At 34.2% G+C, this 21,741-nt stretch overlaps 1 protein-coding gene across 5 annotated transcripts in view; it reads left to right on the forward strand.

Moving 5' to 3' along the window:
• The window catches only part of TENM2 (teneurin transmembrane protein 2), a 1,770,657-nt gene that overhangs the window by 1,486,655 nt on the left and 262,261 nt on the right, over positions 1–21,741 (forward strand). For all 5 annotated transcript variants that reach the window (XM_044069584.1, XM_044069586.1, XM_044069585.1 and 2 more), the window contains one exon: positions 11,623–11,884. In XM_044069584.1, coding sequence (XP_043925519.1) covers positions 11,623–11,884 — 262 coding nt within the window. The remainder of the gene's footprint in view (positions 1–11,622; positions 11,885–21,741) is intronic.

Raw genomic sequence — 21,741 nt, forward strand, 5'->3', positions numbered from 1 at the left:
CAAAAATTGACTTAATTCAAATGACTTTTAACCAAAACTTTGTCATTAATGCCAGGTGTGATGTCATATCCTAAAACTATCTGCCATTTCAACCCTACATATTTATCTGTGTTAATTTTTTCTACTACGAAAAAAGTGAACTTTCTAAAATTTTCACATCTCAAAGAATGCTTTGCTAATGCATTATTTTTATCATTTTTCTTAATAGCAAGAAGGTGTTCCCTAACTCTATCTTTCAACTTTCTAATAGTCTTTCCTATATAGAAATTTTCACAATTGGAACACACTGCAAAATATACTAAACCCTCACTCTGACAATCAAACCTACCTCTGGCTGTTAAAGCATATTTTAAATGCTTAAAATGATGACTCTGTACACCCATCATATACCTACATTGATTGTAATTAGTGCAAGCAAAAGTACCTAACCAAGTAATTACTCGGTCATGATCTTCACACTTATGTCCACCTTCCAAAATCTCTTTTAAATTTTTGTTTTTTTTATTTATAAAATTTGGTTGAGTCCCTATAACTTTACTCAATTCCTCTTTACCTAAAATAATTTTCCAATTTTGTTGTACAATTCCTTTAATATTAAGTCCATCAACATATTTCATATTTATTGTTTAATTAACTAATAACCCACAACTGTGGGTAATGCTAAATTTACCCATGGTCGGTATGGTTTGATCATGAGTAAGAAGCCTGTATACAAGGCAAAGATCACCCTTCAGTAGCCTGTATAAAATTAACTGTTGGTAAATTCAACATTACCCACAACCAGGAGTGGGTTATTGCGATTACATGATCATATTATTTAAGAAAGAAAATGTCTTTATATAATGGAGCTGTAATGTTCCTCCACGTTTTTTCCCCATTCTTTTTCTGATATACTCTGTATGCATATGGGACTTACACAATTTTTTTTGTGTGTGTGTGTGTGAGGCAAAAATATGGACATTCTCCAAAAATCTGGTCAGTTCAGAGCTATGATAGTCTGCTGAGGCAACATAGAAATACAAGGAAAATCAGTTATGTTTCTGTTTTTTAGTTTTGCAGAATGTACTTGATTTTCTTGTATTTGGTCTGCCATCTGTAACATATATCAATAGAAAAGTCTGGGTGGTGAATGGTACTTCAGTGGCCAGACTTTTTTCTGTTTGTATATGCCCAATTTACAATGGGCATGCTGGTTGGGCTAGCCAAGCAGTGTGCATGTTTTTCAATACTAATGAGAAGTCATAATATAATATTGTGGACAGAACCATTTAAAACCAGAAGACACTTCAGTATGTTTAGTGATATTGCTTTTGGGAATTTGGTATTCTGTGTGTTAGAACTAGTGAAAATCATTTGTAATCTTAGTAGGTGGGTGGTCCAAAATATTTTTCAACTCCTAAGAGCAAGAAGTCTGGACAAAACTAAAAATAATGGGGTGACAAAGTCCCATATCAGGGACAGATTTTAAATATATGTCTTATAACTTAGTTGATAGAATAATAGGTTTTATATTAGCATGCCTTTTTTGAAAAATACGAATTCTGAGATTCAAATATATGTCGTTATTTAGTGATATTAATCCTCAACAATTTATGGGAAAAACACTAATTTTATGAGGAACAGACCAAATATCTGATGCAAAAATCTGGACAGTTGAGAGGTTTGGATGCAAAGACTTGAATGGTTATGGACCTTTGTCAGCCATTATAACTGTCAGATGGATAAAAATAGATGTAATACAAACATATGGTCTCTCTCTCTCTCTCTCTCTCTCTCTCTCTGTCTCTCTATCTCTCACACACACACACACACACACACACACACACACACACACACGTGTGTGTGTGTGTGTGTGTGTGTGTGTGTGTGTGTTTGTGTATTGTCAATGTTGTATCACAAAGCCATTGTATAAAAATGAAAAATATCAAAAACATATGAAAAGATAAGGTACAACCACCCATCAGTGCATCAGCCCAGTGAGCATCAGCTGTATGGGTACCAAAATAAAACTCCATATAAAGTTGAACAATTGCATCTGTTTTACAAATGCAAACACACAGTTGATATATATATATATATATATATATATATATATATATATATATATATATATATATATATGTATATATATATATATATATATATATATATATATATATATATATACATACACATATTTATATATATATATATTCATATATGTGTGCATATTTTATATATATATATATATATATATATATATATATATATATATATATATATATTTATAGATCTACTTCACTTGGCCTAAAACTCATTTGACTGACACCCATTTGACCGACACCCAATTGACCTAAATTTAATTTGACTGACAACTCATTTGACAAGACATAGAATTGTTGTGGGCTTTCCTTCACCTGTGACTTGCTTGTGATAAAAAGAATTACTGTAACTTACAGTACTGGCTGTTAGAATTCCAATTTATTTAGAAAGTAGTGTTGTAGTGTTTCTAAATGTGGGTTTGTATCTTTACATTTTTATGGGAAGTATCTAAAGTAATTTGGGGAATGTTTTGTGCTTCCTAGCAGTAGTGGCAGTGTGTAGAATACTGTAAGGCAAATTAAAGGTATATGCCCTTTCCCCCACTTCTTCTGGAGTTAGTATATATAATTAGGGGGTGTAGGGGCACAGCCCCCCACAATAGAGAGTGTGGGGGTGCAGCCCCTTCAGCTAGTTTGGTTTCACATTGTCCCATTTTAGTTAAGAGGGCAAGTAAGTAGTTTTTAAGTTCTGGAAAGGGTTAGTTATTGGTGTTCTAAGTGTGCTTGTTTATGGTTTAAGATTTAGTATGTTGAAATTCAGGATTGCAAACTGTTGGTGAAATGGGAGTCAGTCAAATGAGTTATCAATCAAATGAAATTAGGTCAATTGGGTGTCAGTCAAATGAGTGTCAGTCAAATGAGTTTTAGGTCAAGTGAAGAAGAGACATATTTATATATATATATATATATATATATATATATATATATATATATATATATACTGTTTACACACACACACACACACACACACACACACACACACACACACACACACACACACACACACACACATATAGATTCATGACATTTGGTTGAATGCCCATTTCACCAAATGACAAGCAATGGAATGCAATCATTTGACTAAAAGTCCATTTAATTGAATCTGGAATAGCTGCAACTAGTTCCGTAATACAGACTTAAGAATATGTACACAAATATGTATATGTATATAATAGCTTGATCTTGGTGGTGAGTGTTACCTGTATATAACAACTGCTGGTGTGGTTTCCTTTTATGCACTGACAGTCATTCCATATGTGTGGTATTTTCACTTTCCTCCCCAGTGGTACAACCATTAAATTAGTACAGTAGTAAGAGAACTGCACCCACAGACTCAAAATGCATGTTTATTTCATCATGGTTTGGTGTTTCCTACATGTTAACACCACCCTGGGAGTATTTACAATTTTTTAAATATTTCTATATGTAATTTCTGAGTCTGAACACATAGGGTCTAGCATCTTGAAGTGATCCTGATTGTTTAGTCTGTCTCTAGGCATCCCACAATGCCGTGTTTGTCTGTAATAAATTACATCATGCAGGCCTCTTTCTTCCTAAAGCTACTGTCACTGCATTGATTTTACATGTATACACTGCTGTCTTTCAGTCAGTTAGTTTTAAGTAGCATTTCATGCTGTTCAAAGACTAATTAAAGTAGAAACAGTGCAAATGCCACAAAAAATACTTTCAAAGTGCTTTTTACTGCTGCTTCTTTTTAGAATGGCTAAATTGCAGTCTTTTGAGAAGCCTGAATTGTATTACTTTGACTCATCTCCCATTCCCCTTCACATCTAACTTCCCTAGCTGTCAAAGGGCTTAGGGTAATTTGAGCTGTTACCTGCTGTGATTGACAGCTCATGGCAGGAGACTTGACTCATGTACTGTTTCCTTGTTCTAACCTTTACTTTTGTATGGGTAGGAGAAGGACCAGGGAACTGTGACATCACAACATGGATGGGTTTTTAGGACAATTATGATGATGTCAGTTTGGGGAGGGAATTGGCCAGAAAACTACCTGCATTCATTGGCCTGGATGATATCAATGAATTGGAGACTGCAGCAAGCTTTTTCAGGGTGGGATAAAAGTTTTTTGCAGATGAAACACTCGATTTAAAGTATTTTAAATGCTGTATTGTTGTTTATTCATAGCAGGGATTGTAAATAGGAAGAAAAAAGGGCAGAGAAGTTGAGCATTTAATAACAGAACCCTGTTGTTGTCCTTTAAGTGAAGGGATGTGAGGAGTGCAGCAAAGCTTCTCAACTGCAAAAAAAATATTTTAAAACATTTTCCTTGGGTGATTTGTGGTTGTTTGTAAATCAGTTAAAAGGTATTTCAATGAAATTGCCTTTCAGCCATTTTATTTCAGTTGTTTATATATGGGCTCCATTCATCTCATCAAGAACTCAACTTGTCTTAGTGAAAAAAAGCCAGGACAGCTAATTGAAAATCAGCTGATTGCATGTACTGGCTTTTTCAGTGCAAGATTGTGGTACTGAGGGGGTTGGGGAATTTACCCTTTTCCCACTCTATTGAGATCTAGGATTTGTATATTTAATTAGCAAAGTGGTTTGGGAGCATAGTCCCCAGCATGGGGGGTTCTGCTCCTTAACCTATACAAAAGTAGGTTTTCTTTTTTTTTGAAATATTGTGATTTAAAGCATGGTATATTTGATTTTTCTGATTTGAATTGTCATGAGTCTATGGCAGATGCTCATAGTTTTGATACTTCAAGCGTCTGTCATAGACTCATATATATATAATTTCAAATAAGCTGCAAATAATTGTATAGCAACATGTTGAAAATATTTCAGCTAACGAGACCTCAATAAACATTGAATAACATCATTCTAAGAGGGTGGGGGTCCTTTTTCAGGAATTCCAGTGGATGACATAGCATGAATTAGGATGTGTGAGTTTTCTACATGCACATTGATGGAAATGCTGAAGAATGAAAGTACTGTCATATGTATATATAACTATGAGTAAAGGAGAAAGCTGTGCTCAGTCATTGGTAGCACACAAATCCAATTTGCAGGAAAAAAAATATGTCCATCATGGGAAATAGGTACTAATATTTGCCAGGAAAGAAAATAAGTCTGAATGAGGATTGTTTAAGATCAGAATGTAATGCATCTGACCAATGGAGAAATGCAGGCAAATGCTATTAATTAATATTTAGAAGGCAGTACTTATGTTGGCATGCAAGGACATAGCAGGGTCCCTTAGGAAGTAATCTGCACAGTTCTATAAGCTCCAGCACCCTAAAGAAATAGATAATATGCAGTTATTTCAGACCATAACAATGAAAACAGTGCACAGTATAACTCAATAAACTTGGGAGCAGAAAATAACAGACCCTGATGAACTCATAATGGAAAGGAAAAGAGGGTACAATAATTGAACAGGTATGACCAGAGTGCAAATATTCTAGGTAAATACTTTCTTGAGAAGATGAGCAATAAGGGCATACTGAGGTAGGTCTATATTATACTTTTTGAAGTGACTATGTTGTGGTACCTGAGCCAAACAAATCATTGTTTACTTCTTAAAATGAGTTTAAATACATTGCAGCACACTGCTCTGCTTTCATAAGCTACCAGTTAAACAAGACCTACAGGTTACCCAGTATATGAAGAAGTCTGCAGACTAAGTGGACATACCAGCTCTTCTGGGCAATCAGCTTCATGCTTCTCTGTTTTCACAACCCGAGATGTTTTTACTGGGCCATATAACTCTTCATTGTTTTCAGCGTTCCCATGGTTTTGAACTTCTACTGCACAAAGTACAACAATCCATAATGGAACTATGCATAAATTGCATCCTGCTTAGTCTTAATACCCATCTCTAAAAATATATTTTAAAAGATACCTTGCTCTGGTCACTACATTCATATTTTTTTACTGTGATTCTGCTCCTTTACCACAAAATGTCCCCCACTTCCCTCATTGTTACACTATTCATCACAGGATATCTAATTAGCATTTGATCTGCATTAGTTAACAAGAGTAGTTGAGCAAATCAGGATTAAATGGCATCTTTTTTTCTTACTAGTTTTTATGTGCCTGTTTGTTATGTTTAACTTGTTGCATTTATGATTTTAACTGCAGATTGTTTACCTGTTCTTTTTATTCCTTAATGAAACATTAGTGAAATACAGTTTTGTTAGTATACTTTCCTATGAGAAGTACTAGGAAATTATTATAGGCATCATGGGGTGGAGACTCAGGGTCTAGAAAGGATAGAACAGAATTCTGAAGGGTTTACAATATATGACTGCAGCTTCAAGTGACAACCAGATTTGAAACTTCAATTAACCTTTTTTTCCCAGGGGAGGGGTGGGGCTATACTTTGAGCAGCTGTCCTACTCTAAGAATCAGTTGTGGAGTCAGGTCAGCATGTGTGTAAGGATACAATTTTTATGCAAAGATTCACTCAAAAAAATCAGCATATCTGACTAACATTAAGAAAATGCTGATTCACACAGCTGTCTACTAAAAATTCAGTTGCTCCAATTTTTGGTTGGATCCTTGTGGACAGAAGTAAAAGTTGAGTAACTCATAATGACACAAGATAAACATATCCAAAGTTGAAGGAAGTTAAACAAGTGGTTGAATCAAGGATGCAGAGACAGGTATAATTTATGCCCTGCAATTGGGAGGAAGCAAAAAGGCCTTGATAGAGACAATACAAGTCTGTTTTTTTAACATCTTCATTAGGTTTTACCATACAATAACAACAAATATATAGCATATGAAAAACCAACATGAATAAAATGTAAAACTTATGAAACATATAAGAATAATATATACACTATGTCTGCCTATAAAGCATTGTTTCTTGTATTTTATGTCAAAATTCCATAGCATATTGGACATATTTCTTTCTTTCTTCCATAATCAGGATAGGCTGTGTGAGCCAAAATGGCCCCTTTCCCATAGCATCCTGGGAAGAAAAGTACTTAGAGGTTACATCAATACTTTCCTAGCAGACAAGTCACATAAGACTATATAATATAACACAGCATGTAATAATGAGGAAATAGTACCGTGGAAGCATAATAAAACATATCTACATTTGGACAAAAAAAAATGTAGTACTTAATATAGAAAATATAATAACATTTGGTGGAGAATGAAGAGTAAGGAGAAAAAAGTTTTTTAAGAAACATTGTGTAGGGAGTGAGAAATAAGTATAATAGGAGAAGTTTCTACAATCAAACATTTACATATTTGTATTATTAAAAGTGTGGATAAAAAATGTTCTTTTGGGAATAGGTGGAGACTAGGAAGTGGAGGTTTAATGTTGTCTATGTTGACACTGTCTGGTTTTCATTTAATATGGCTTGAGTAGATGTATGGGTTGGTTAACATTGTTTTCATTCTGATGCTTGTTGGGATAAAGTTCCATATTTTACTTAAATATACTAAGTATACTGAATGCACTACATGATTACTGAATTTACTTGTACAAGGTAGACTTTTTTTTCTGGAATTTGAGTGGTCTTTGGGTTTCTAGGCTTGGAGAAGGTTCTATGGTAGTACATTTTGATGTTTTAGGAATAATACTGTGATTCTTCAATTAAAATTCTCTGCTTTGTGGATTCATATGGATAATTGGATAATTTGTGTTTGGGGAAAACTACTTCTTATGCTTCTGTGTTATCAGATGCAAAAAAATAAAATAAGTGCTAAATTCTGGAAGCAAGATATCTCCATTAACGCTTTCTATATTAATTTATTTCACTGTGAACAAAAAAAAAAGATAGTGAAACTGACCATTATAACTTTAAAGATAACTTGATATTTTAATGAAATATTTTAAAGAATGCTTTATTAAGGAAGCCTGACAGTAAAAAGGGCTAATAACTTATGAACACATTTTTGATCCAGCAGATCAAAAGTAGGCCATGTACATGTCACCAGTGGGGGGGGGGGTAAACTTTGGGTGGTTATAGTCTCTCAGCTGGGGTGCTTTCTGTGTGGAGTCTGCATGTCCTACCTGCATTCACATAGGTCTCCTCTGGGTGCTTCAGTTTCCTCCCACATTGGAAAGATATGCAGTTGGTGGATTGGGCACTCTAAATTGGCCCTAGTTGTAAGTGTGTGCATGCGGATGTGTGTGGTGCACCCACCGGGGAAGGTTGGGCCCTCAGCTAGCAACATGAACCTGTAACTGCTACAGAAACTAACACGTGCTGAAAGGTACTTGTTGCCCAATGTACCACATGGTGCATAAATCAAGCGTTGCGAGGAAAAACAAACCCAATACAAATAAATACCACTGCGCTATCTTCTCAGGCAACAAAAGGAGGAAACGCAGTATAACAGCAACTCCAGCCAGACGTTTATTGAAACAACTCACGAAACTTTAAGTAGTGCATATATAATCCAAGGTTAAGCGCTTTCACCTACCATATGTAGGCTTCTTCAGAACAAACTCATTTTGAAAATCACAATTTAAATAACCTTTTTGGCGCGAAGCTACAACTACTGATAGTTGTGCTTAAAGTTATACGCACCTTGGCTTAATTAAACAAATGAATTATTGTAACTTGAAATAAAAATAAAAATAAAAATAAATATGTGTGTATAATTCACTAATGATGTTATAAACTCCTCTATATACGCCCTAAATAAATAACAAATAATAACAAAATATAACAAAATTCGTTACTGCAACATATGCATCATTTCTTACTTTAGAATATGCATATGTTGAATAAATATAATGTGCATATGCAATGTACAAAAAAGTGTTGACATAATCCATTAAATCTTCCATTAGTAAGTACCCTTAATAATCTATTTATTAAATATATTAATAAAATAAGAATTAAACAATTGTTATTATTATAAAAATGTAATTATAATATTATATAAATATGTGAATAGAAAGTAGTTGAAACAATTAAAACTTTAGGAAATTTGTGTGCAAGGTTAGTGTTCAGTGTGGTTTGCTGACAATAAAACACAACAATTGATAATATGTGTACATATTATTATGTCAATATAATAATGAATAAATAAATATTTAATAATAGAAAAATTGTTTGGTGTTAAAATTTTTTTTCTTATAATCTTGTATTGTTAAGATAAATTCATTGTAAATGCAATTGTATAAAATGTATAAGTCAATGAATTTAATTTAAAAAATGTATTTGACATGATACATTAACTGTCTAACCATAAATATAACATTCATTGTATGTAGAAAAAATTAGTGTGTATCAAATATAATTTGAAACATTAGTGTATATCAGATACTGTATTATAAAATTCAGTATTGAATGATTCAATATTAAAAACTGAGTGTTAGAAAATTCTATGTTAAAAATTCAGTTGTAAAAATTCAATATTTAAAAAATCAACGTTAAAAAAATTTTGTTGTAAGAAATATTTTTCACAACCAACTTTTGATGTTAGTGACTCAATTCAAAAGGACATTTACTGTTTAATTAACAAGGGTTTTACTGCTATAGTGTCATTCAAACCCGGTAATGTGGCTGCATCAGTAAATAGTCGCCACCATATTTCTTTGTAACTTAGTACATCTTTGATACTACCCCCTCTCAATTCTGGTTTGATGTGTTCTAAAATGCCAAATTTAAAACTGTGTTGATCACCCTCACATTCCACATGCCTATATAGTGCATTATTAAATAATGCACTAAATAATGCACTATACAGGCATTATATAATGCACTATATTTTCGAACACATCAAACCAGAATTGAGAGGGGGTAATATCAAAGATTTACTAAGTTACAAAGAAATATTGTGGCAACTATTTACTGATGCAGCCACATTACCAGGTTTGAATGACACTATAGCAGTAAAACCCTTGTTAATTAAACAGTAAATGTCTTTTTGAACTGAGTCACTAACATCAAAAGTCGGTTGTGAAAAATATTTCTTACAACAAAATATTTTTAACAACAAAAAATTTTTTTAACGTTGATTTTTTAAATATTGAATTTTTACAACTGAATTTTTAACATAGAATTTTCTAACACTCAATTTGTAATATTGAATCATTCAATACTGAATTTTGTAATACAGTATCTGATATACACTAATGTTTCAAATTGTATTTGATACACACTAATTCTTTCTACATACAATGAATGTTATATTTATGGTTAGACAGTTAATGTATCATGTCAGATACATTTTTTAAATTAAATTCATTGACTTATACATTTTATACAATTGCATTTACAATGAATTTATCTTAACAATACAAGATTATAAGAAAAAATTTTTTAACACCAAACAATTTTTCTATTATTAAATATTTATTTATTCATTATTATATTGACATAATAATATGTACACATATTATCAATTGTTGTGTTTTATTGTCAGCAAACCACACTGAACACTAACCTTGCACACAAATTTCATAAAGTTTTAATTGTTTCAACTACTTTCTATTCACATATTTATATAATATTATAATTACATTTTTATAATAATAACAATCGTTTAATTCTTATTTTATTAATATATTTAATAAATAGATTATTAAGGGTACTTACTAATGGAAGTTTTAATGGATTATGTCAACACTTTTTTGTACATTGCATATGCACATTATATTTATTCAACATATGCATATTCTAAAGCAAGAAATGATGCATATGTTGCATTAACGAATTTTGTTATATTTTGTTATTATTTGTTATTTATTTAGGGCGTATATAGAGGAGTTTATAACATCATTAGTGAATTATACACACAAATTTATTTTTATTTTTATTTCAAGTTACAATAATTCATTTGTTTAATTAAGCCAAGGTGCCTATAACTTTAAGCACAACTATCAGTAGTTGTAGCTTCGCGCCAAAAAGGTTATTTAAATTGTGATTTTCAAAATGAGTTTGTTCTGAAGAAGCCTACATATGGTAGGTGAAAGCGCTTAACCTTGGATTACATATGCACTACTTAATGTTTCGTGAGTTTTTTCAATAAACGTCTGGCTGGAGTTGCTGTTATACTGCGTTTCCTCCTTTTGTTGCCTGAGAAGATGGTGCATAAATGAGAGCAAGAGAGGGAGAGTCCTCAGGATGGACTGAAATGGGATTCATAACGTGGCAAGTGGTGATAATACTTATTATAACGTGGCAAGTGGTGATATTACTTATTATAACTGCACAGCATTTTAATATGGATAAAAACATAAATATTTACACAACCAGTTTTGAATACATTCATTTGGTAGATCAGCATGGTGATAAAGCTTGAAAGTTTCAGCATGTCATGTGAAATGATGATGTAGAATTTAAGAAACAACAGCAAAGTGTACCAGTCTTTGTGTTGATCAATAACCCTGTACATTGTTTAAAAAGTCAAAGGAATACTATACTTGCTATGCAAAGGGTTGAGTGATATAGTGGGAGGGGCAGAGCAAGAATCCAATAATCAGATGCATACACAGTATACAGAGAAGCCTTTCTCTAGAAAATAAGAAAGCAACATTTGTCATTTGAATTGCAATGACTATGACACTTGCTAATACGACTTTTTAATTTTTTCCCCGTAGCTTCGACTTGGTTGCCAATGGAGGTTCTTCTCTCACACTGCACTTTGAACGTGCACCTTTCATGAGCCAGGAACGCACAGTATGGCTGCCATGGAACACGTTCTATGCCATGGATACCTTGGTGATGAAGAGTGATGAGAATTCAATTCCAGGCTGTGATCTCAGTGGCTTCATTCGTCCAGATCCAATAATCGTATCATCCCCACTGTCTATCTTCTTCAGCTCCAACCCGGGGCACAACCCAATTGTGCCAGAAACCCAGGTCTGGACAAAATCAGGGAAACTAGGACATCATAAATCACTCACTGCACTTTTTATCCTGTCTTATCCAAAACAGTAAATGGCAGATTTGTGTGATAAAATATCCTTTGTCAAAGACAGCTAAACATCTCAAGCCTTGGCATTAAATGGTCTGAAATAGTTTTGTATGTGCACTCAGTGTGGGAAAATGAAAAATGGACAGTGGTTTTAAAGGGATAAAAGAAAAATATTTTTGTACAATTTCCAAAATGTCTTTTCATTTTTGCACCTAGAAAAATATATACGATTCAAAATAATATAGAATTCTAGCGATCAAAACATTTTTTAAAGATTATAAAATATTTGAGTGGCACCTTCATTGAAGGCTTTTGTAAATGTAAATTATGTTGTCACATTTATGTTTATGAAGCTAATTTCCCTGTTGTCTTTGTAACCATTAGCAATTGCTTTTTATAACAACCAGGCTGAGAAAATGTTGCAGGGCTTGTATGTCATGTTTATGTGGAGGACTTTGTCTAGTTCCCCAGGTATGGCACATCTCTGTTCATTGCACCCATCTTCTTTAAAGGAACCTTATCCTGCCTGATGACAAAACAGAGGCAGCCTCTGTAAGACCTGCCCGATCACCTGTTGGCTAACTTGGGTGTCATTGAAATGCATAAATTATGCTCTACAAACTCTGCAGATGTTCTCTGTCACTGTCAATCCATAGTCTTTACCAGCTATTACTCTTGAAATATGCTCCATTAAGGCAAGAAATTATTTTTCATTTGCACATTCTTGGTTTAGGTAGGATATTTTGTTGAGAACATTTCGTACCTTGGTATAATGGTTCTGCATATTTTGAGGGGAATGTTTCACGTCTTCATCACCCATGTTATTTTTAGCCTGTGTTCCTGTTTCCTTCCTACATTTTCCTATCTGTTCACAAATTTTAACTTTTAATTTGGAGTCTAGTGGTTTAGGTTTATTACAAACAAATAAACATAAAATAAAATAAGGCAAAATAAAATAAAATAAAACATATGGTAGCAGATGGGTATGGCATGTCTTTAAAAGCTGCCATGCCCCTTAGGGGAGCATAACATCATTTTATAAACAAGTGTGTTAATGGTATGGCCATTTTTATAGTTTCCTAGAGTAGGTCACCTTTACAGAAATGTGAGATTTTGCCAGACAAACCATACTTTATAGGGGGATGATTTAGACTGGCAGTATTTTTTCTGGGTTGTTTATATGTAGTTTTTTAAACAGTGTATAAAGTTGTTTTTCCTTTTACAATGACACGAGTGACAGATGTTCACATTTTACTTCATATTTTATTTCATTTTACTTTTTCTTTAAAAGCAAGTCTAAATCTGGGTTTCCAAGTTTGTTTTGGGTAGGCTAGGATATTTAGGTGTGCTAGTGTATTTTGTGTTTTTTTGTGTTTATGTGTCTTACATTTATAGAGTGTGAACTTTTTTCTTTATTTTTTTTACCAAGTCTAAATATGGTTTGTTTAGAGACATTTTAGTTAAGCTGACCTACCAAGAATGTATCTAAGCTTCTGGCAACATATCAGGGATTAAGGTAAACTTTTGATGCTAAGCACGTAGATAAAAATATGCCAGTACAATATACAAAATGTGTTTTTATCACACCCATTATCTGTTGTCTACTATTAGGATAAATATATTTATTTCAGACATTTATCCATGTACATTGTTGGACTAATTATATGCAGAACTATAGCTAGGGCAGGGCAAATGGTGCAGCTGCCCTGGGCTTAAACTGTCAGGAGACATGATCACCAATTCCAAAAAGGAATACTGTCATTTAAATCAGTACCGCAATGTGACACTGATGTGATGTCAATATACATTCAAGTCATTAAATACTTGAGTGTATGCATGACTTTTTTTTTTTTAAGCTTCTCAGCCGCAAGCTTTAGTTTGAGTTTGAGGGAGGGCCATCAGTTAATTTTGCTACTGTGTTGAACTTATGCCTGTATACCATTTGGAAGAATGTCAAATGTTTGAACACAGGCTGTTGAAACATCATAGTCAAAGTACAATTTATTCAAGCTTTGCGTGATTTGATAGCACTTTAGAGCAATTTAATAAAATGAAATATATAAATGTACAGTTCAGCTAGTGTATTATTTTTGCAAAGCAGATATCTCACTGCTGATTCAAATGTAACTACTCTGAGATCATACTATATTGGATGTCTTAGCAAATTCAGATTTAGGAGTAAATAAATACTTTATTCTTAAATGTTATGACGTCAGAGTAAGTATATAGAGTAATTAATGTAGGTGGAAATAACCTTTTTGCAAAACATATGTAGACTTTCTCTATGTATATTAAAAAAAATCAACATTCATTTGTAGAAAAAGTTTTTTGCTCAAATTTCAGATAGCAAAAGGTAAATTCAGGGCATAGAAATTTGTTCACCATATTAATCTCTGTACACCACCACTATGGTATCAAAGGAAGGCAGCAGTGGTACTTTGTCCATAAAATAACATGTTTTTATTAAAACAGAAAGCAAAATAAAAGTTCAGTGGTGAAGACATTTGTTTAGGTCATGAAACAAATTAACATAAAGTCTGCAGTCTCTCATAACAGTTTAAGTTTAGTCCCAAAGTAAACTCAGATGTCTAACTCCTGGATAGATTCTTCAGCAGAATATTTCAAGATAGTCTAAGGGTCCTTCAGGTTGTTGTCATCTCTGCTCTTCCACATTACATTGCCTATGACCGCTTGTTAAGGCTCAAAACTACCCCCTTCAGAGCAAAGCCAGCTTCTGTGAATTTCTGGTCCATAGCTCTCATTTTATACTTTAAACTAATCAGGTAATTGCTTATCATCAGTACTGATTAAAATAATCTCTTAAGCTAATACAGAGAAATACTTGACTTTTCTTAAATAACAACATAGTTTCTGTATAGCAATATGTAAATCCTTATTTACAAGATATCCTTTTTAATGCATTATATAAGAATACTCATTAATATTACTTATACAACAGCAGTTTTGACACAACAAAATGTGAGATTGTCTACACTATGCAACACTGACACCCACAACTTGAAACCCTTAGATTTAGGCCACTAGGTGGTCTGTGGGGCCTGGACAGGCCATCTGATTTGTAATGAGTCAAGCCTTAAAAATGTTTTACAGTGAACTTAAAGAGGATACCCATCTGCAAAGCTTACTATATGCATCCTATTGGTTGGGGATCATGGTGTCTGACCAATATACAGTCCTTGTCAAGATGATAATACCTCAGGAATGAGAATGCCCACTGAATGGCAATCATTCCTTCTTGGTAATGGGATAATTGATCTCTGCTTTTCTTTGCTTTTGATTACAAAACATATAGGACATTATTTCCCTCATTTCTTGTGAAAGCACTGTCCCCAAACCCACCTCTGGTGCATAACTATGAACTATAAAGGGCGTACTGAAATCTGGGAAAGCTAAAATAGGTTCTGAAAATAATGCTTCCTTCACCTGTTTTAAAAATTTGATATGCATCTGATATCCATTTTAAGTTAAGGGCATCTTCCCCTTGTCAAATCTGTAAGAGGGTAAGCTGCATATAAAGAATGGAGTATGCATTTTCAGTAGCATGGATCCAACTAATCTAGTCAAAGATTCATAACACTTGGAATAGACAATACCTCACTTCTTCTAGCTGTTTCTTTCTGGAGTCTGAACATTTCCTGTCCTATTACAGATCCTAAACATTTTACATCTGGCATGACTATCTTGCTAGTAAAGATATTAGGTATCAGCCTGGCTTGTTTTGATGGGTCTAATACAGCTGCACATTTGCTAGATGGGAGTCCCAGCCTGAACAGTATGTTAAGACATTAGATAACCATCTGCATATCTGACATTGGGCTTTAAGACTCTTTCCATCACTCTTTGAATGTTGCAGGGGCCATGAAGGACAGTATATAGGAATAACTCTTCTGGGGTTGAAAAGTCTGTCTTTTCCCTGACTTCAGCTGTTAGAACTATTTGTCAGTACCACTTTCTCAGATTTAATGCAGTCAAGAATCTTACTTTCCACAGTGTTTCAATAAGATCATATACCCTAGGGCATTTGGTAGCTGCCAAGTTTTGAAATATGTTAAAACTTCCTAAAATCATTACAGAATCTGAGTACTCTGTCAGGCTTTGAGACAATATGGTGAGGAGCGGCCTTAGTTCAACTGGTGTCCTAGGCAAAAGGGCTCCATGGTGCTCCCCCACCACACCACCCGGTGCCCCCATCCTAGTCTACCTACACCAAATAAATACTGGAAAAGTGACCCTACTAAAGCGGCACCCTAGATGGCCACCTAGTTGGCCTATGCCTAAGGCCGGCTATGAATATGGTACATCTGGAAAGTTTCTAAAACTAGCAAACTCAAAGTTGTGCAGCAAAAAAGAAAAAAAAAAAAAAAGATCTTCCCCAGAGTTGATCACCCACCCAAAAACATATTTTTGTACTAACTGTAGCATGTTATGAGAGCTTTAACATTTCAGCCATAATTGCGAATGTGGTTTTGACATTCATTTATGAAGCTGCAATATCTTCACAGCTTTATAAATCAATGCTGGTATTGCACTCAAGCATCATCAACACCTGTCAGTCATACCCACTAACAGCTTTTGCCCACAGCAGTTGTGCCCTTCATCCTATCCTAGTTATAGCTCTGACTCTGGGGCTGTTCCATTCACTTTTCGACTCCTTTATCACCCACATCTTAAGTATTTTTATACTTCTTGCTCAACCTTTCTCTGTGACTCTAGTATTCTGTCAGGTTTTAAATTTACCCTTTCTCCTTGACTCGTTTCACTATGCTGATGAATTGTGCTTATTTTGTCAGGTTGTTCTGAAAATACTTCCATGTTTCTTAACAAAAACTCCCTCATCTCCCGTTTATGTAGTTTAGATAGTCTGTCATCCGTCTGCACTTGCAGGCTCAGATGCCAGTTTTCTTTTTCCACCAATTCCATCATTTCCTGCCATTAAGCTAACTACAGAGGCCTATATTTTTTTTCCCACACATTCAAAACATTGATATGATATATCTGTTTTGACATTCTCTTTATAACTCTCTTATAATTTAATCTTTCCAGTACTTCAAGTGGACCATACCATTTATCCAGTAACTTTTCTGTAGAAGGAGAACAAAACTTAAAATCAGTTTCCAGCTCTGAATACACTGATTCTTGCATTTCTATTATATACCCCCTTGTTGTGTAGCCTTGGTGCTTTCCATGTGCTCCAGCACAATAGACATCAGCACTTTCGGCCTACATCATAAGTTGGTATAGTGCTGCATGACCTCCTTTTAATGGGCTTTTTAAATCTTTCTAAGTTTCGAAGGCAATATCTAACAGGTGACAAGGGTGAATACCCAGTTGTTGCTAACAGTACTTTTTTAATAGCAAACAGGAGGCATGGTGTTAAGTGGTCCCATATTTTACCATCTTCCTCTATAACCTTTCTTACATGGATTTTAATGTTCACTTATATGTCTATGTATTGTACACTGGGATGGTTATATGATTGACCTTAAAAGACTAGCATAGTTATTACACTTTCCTCAACATAAATGGAGTATTTTGGTTAGTGAGTATTTATTTAGGTATGCCTAACCTTGAAAAGACTTGACCCTAACTAGAAATTTAATCTCCACCTTTCAGAGGAGATTATTCTCAGGATACTTAGTTGCCTAGTCCAACATGGCCAAAATGTACTGCAACACATGCTGGACTTTATCAATGGTCCAACAATGTCCACAATGCATGTACCTGTATAATGGGCATTGCATTTAAAGGACTTTTGAAGCCTGGGTTATGGGCCATCTTCTGGCACTTAGGACATCTAGCACAAAAATTCTCAACTTCTTTTATTATTACTGGTCAGAAACTCTTGGAAGGATCCATGCTTTAAACTTGTTCACTTTTCAGTGCCCTTATAACTAAGGACTATTTGCTAACCTCATTACTAGGTTTCTGAAAGGTTTTGTCACTAATACTTGATGTATTTTTTCTTCTTTGTCATTATTTACTCTATACAACACATAATTTTGTAACTTAAAGTGGGAACATTTTGTTCATCTTTTTCCTGTAGAGCTCTAGCTGTACTTCCTTTGTTGTTTTCAGTGTCATCTTCCCATTGTGCCATTGTGTTTTCTTAAAGTTTATCTGGCTTACTAGGTGGTCTGTCAGTTCTGGAATTTCTTCAAGGTTAATCTGTTATGAGGTAAAATGCAGTGTCTCATCTCCTGCCAGCACAGGCAGTCTTTTCCTAAGAAATTTAACTCACAGTAGTATTCTTCAGTGTCAGTTGATATGGTTACCTTATTCATTCTCTTTTGCTCTTGGCCTTTAATAAAGCAATGGATAAAACACTCTTGCTTCTGTTTAAGGTTTGTGTATTTTACCTCAATAAAATAGCACTGGGGCTCTGTTTAAGATTATCTTGCTTCTCAGTGTACACTGCCCTCTCCGTATTCTTTTCATTTTTAGGCTTTTCTCTTGTCTCATAGGGGCTAAACATTACACTTCAAATTTTCTTTTTGTTCTGTAAGTTGTTTTGCCTCAGTAAAAGATTTATGTTCAGTTTGATGTTTTTCTTATTTATGGGTACCTCTTCCATGCAATCATCGATTATCTGAGGTTTCTGTCTTACACTTGCAGAAGTAGCATTAGATCTATGACTAGGTACTGTTTTTTTTTCTCTTTACTACCCTGGAGAAATCATTCTTATTGCTACATTTCTCCTTTGCAATACTCACCCGATGCTTATAAGTCTGCATTTCTGGAGCTTTCTGTTATTATCTTGATACAAAGTTTAAAGTTCTGCAAAGGTTGTGCTTTTTTTTATACTTTCTAATATCATTTGATTGGAATATATTCACCTCACTGAGCAATCCCTTATCCTCAGTTCTGCTAGTTATTTACAATCCCTGTTTTGCAACACTTTCAGATTGCAGTCGTGCTTCCACTCCTTGCTTTGTAACAATTTTAGGTTGCAGTATTGTACTGTGTAACACCATTGTTTGTACTGGTTCTACTTTTGAAAGTTTCCTTGTTATAGGAGTTTGCTGACATATCTCTTTAATTAGAATAGATTCTTATCTTTGTATCCTTAATGGCTTTCTAACACTATGACTTAATTTTTTGGATTCGTACAGACTTATGAATATGTCTAGTTGTTGATCCCCCTCCTTGCTGACTAGACAGGGTATATATATATATATATATATATATATATATATATATATATATATATATATATATATATATATCCACACACACACACACACACACACACACACACACACACACACACACACATATATATATATATATATATATATATATATATATATATTTTTTTTTTTTGCTTGCTAGTTCCCATCTCCACACTGATAAAGTGGTCTGTTAAAATATCACACTCTTCCCATTGCCTCCCTGAATCCAAAAAGTAGGGAAAATGTACTTGTATTGTCATATCTCAGCAACAGGATGAACTACCTTCCTAAACCCAATATGCATTTTGACACTTCTACTTGACTAATGGGATAATGTTTATCTTCATAAATGCAGACCACCTCAGTTGCTTTTTTTAGTAAGGCTGTTCTTCACCCAAGCACACTGCACCTTTATAAGTATAACTATTTGACTAATTCAAGCAATGCTCAGCTCCCTGCCATTAATTAAGATATGTTACTTAACTTTGCTATAGCTCAGTAGCAGGATGTTGACTCAGCTGTTCTGACAGTAAATGTATCTTGCTCAGTATGCTCAACATTATTAGTGACATGTTTTCCACTGGTTATGGTATTCACACGTAGAACAGTATTATTATTTCTGGTACAAAATCTAGACTTCAAACCCCTTTCCCCACACTTAAAGCAGATTATGTCTACATTTGGTTTACATTTATTAACAGAATTTAATACAGGTTTTAACATGGGTTTAGGTTGTTTGGCTTTAAACACAGTTTCATTGCATAACAAACACTTTCCCTGTACAACAACATTTTCAGTATCCAAGAAGATAGTTTGGAAGATGAACTCTCTTAAACTGACAGGCAATGCCTTTTCAAACCTATCAAAAGCTAAAATTTCTAAAATGTTATTTTCTGTATGTTGATCTGTAGGTAAAGTTAAAGTTGTTGTTGTGTCTTTTGGCTTTTCCCGGTTAGGGGTCGCCACAGCGGAACTCCGGTCCGCTAATGATTGGCAGTAGCCCTGATGCACAGCCTTCAACAAAGGTACGCCCATTCATGCATGTCTCCAGACAAAAGATGCTCTAGCTGAGAATCGAACGAGACAACGTCTTACTGTCAGGCAACAGCGGTACCGCAGCCCCACCACCGCAGTTGATCTGTAGTTAAAGTACATGCTTTAAATTACATTATAGAGATTTTATCAGTTTGTCAGGAGAAAATGTCCAGCTATAAAACATTTGAGTCTTTGTCACAGAATTGACGCCAGCTCAAGCTAATAGCTCTTTTTTACCCCTATCATAGTCATGATATTCAATCCCTTTTACATCCATAGCAGCTTTAATGGTTTGCCAGTTAGTTGGGGCAGGATGAATTTGGCATAATCACTCAAATCCCATTCTACTTTGTGGGTACCAAGCAAAGCCCATGAGGTATGCTTTGAGGTCCTTTCCCCTGGTTATTTGTTTAAGAGGTAGTGCTGTCTTCATTATGACCTATTAAGATCTAGTGAGGTCATGACATCTGCAAGACCTGTGGATGGGAGATCGTAGTTTACCCGGGAATCATCTAACCTATGACCCTTGACTTGGCTACCACAGTCACCCCTTCAGCTGCAGCAACAACAGTTCCCAACAGTTGCTTTAGGCAAAAATATACTCCATACACAAAACAAAACCCTTCTGATACTGAAAACTCTTTAGCTGGAGAAGACAATTCAAATTTGTGGTAGTGAAAGGTAAACTCAAGATTACTGTTGGCACACAGATTAGTGTGCCATTTTTCTGCTGCAAGCCACTACTGCAGTATCAAAAGAAGGCAGCAGAAGCACTTTGTTAATAAAAATAAAAGCCTTTAATTAAAAATGGAAAATAAAATACCATTTTACTGGTGCAAACTCTTTTTCAAGACATGAAACAAAATAACACAAACTCTGTAGATTGTTTACCTAGTCCAAGCATAAACTTAGGTAACTTCCACCTGACTAGATTTATTTCAGTAGAATATCTCCAGACAGCTCAAGCTCCTTCAGGTTGTCTCTTTTTTAACACAGTACACATCCTAGAATTGCTGCTCCAAGCACATCCCCCCCTGCAGTATGAGGGAAACTTCTCTGAACTTCAGGACCATAAACAACTAATTATGCAATTGCTTGTTACCAGCATTGCTGAAAGGAACTGCACTACCTAATAGACAGGCATGCATGTCTTATAAGCAATATATTTCTGTGCAGCACTATTTACAAGCCAAAGCTTTTTTAATACTTCATATCATTATACCCTTTACAATATTATTTATATAACATCAAATTTCAAAAATCAAAGGTTGTGACCTGCCACACTATATATGTGTATGTGTATATATATATATATATATATATATATATATATATATATATATATATATATAGAGAGAGAGAGAGAGAGAGACATTATATAAGCAAGAATTGACAACTACAAGCAAGCATAAAAAATGCAATTAATCTAAAATTAAAATCAATAAATAAAAAGAGGGAACAATAGCAAGCACTGACAATAGTATTAAACCTCTAAAATGCACTAAATCACAGCATTTTTTGTTATTTGGCTCAAACCTAAATATATCAGCACAGTGGCACTAATGTGGAGAAGGAAA

The sequence above is a fragment of the Protopterus annectens genome, chromosome 4.part0, assembly GCF_019279795.1.
Source record: "Protopterus annectens isolate FY-2018-M chromosome 4.part0, PAN1.0, whole genome shotgun sequence".
Classification (NCBI taxonomy): domain Eukaryota; kingdom Metazoa; phylum Chordata; order Ceratodontiformes; family Protopteridae; genus Protopterus; species Protopterus annectens.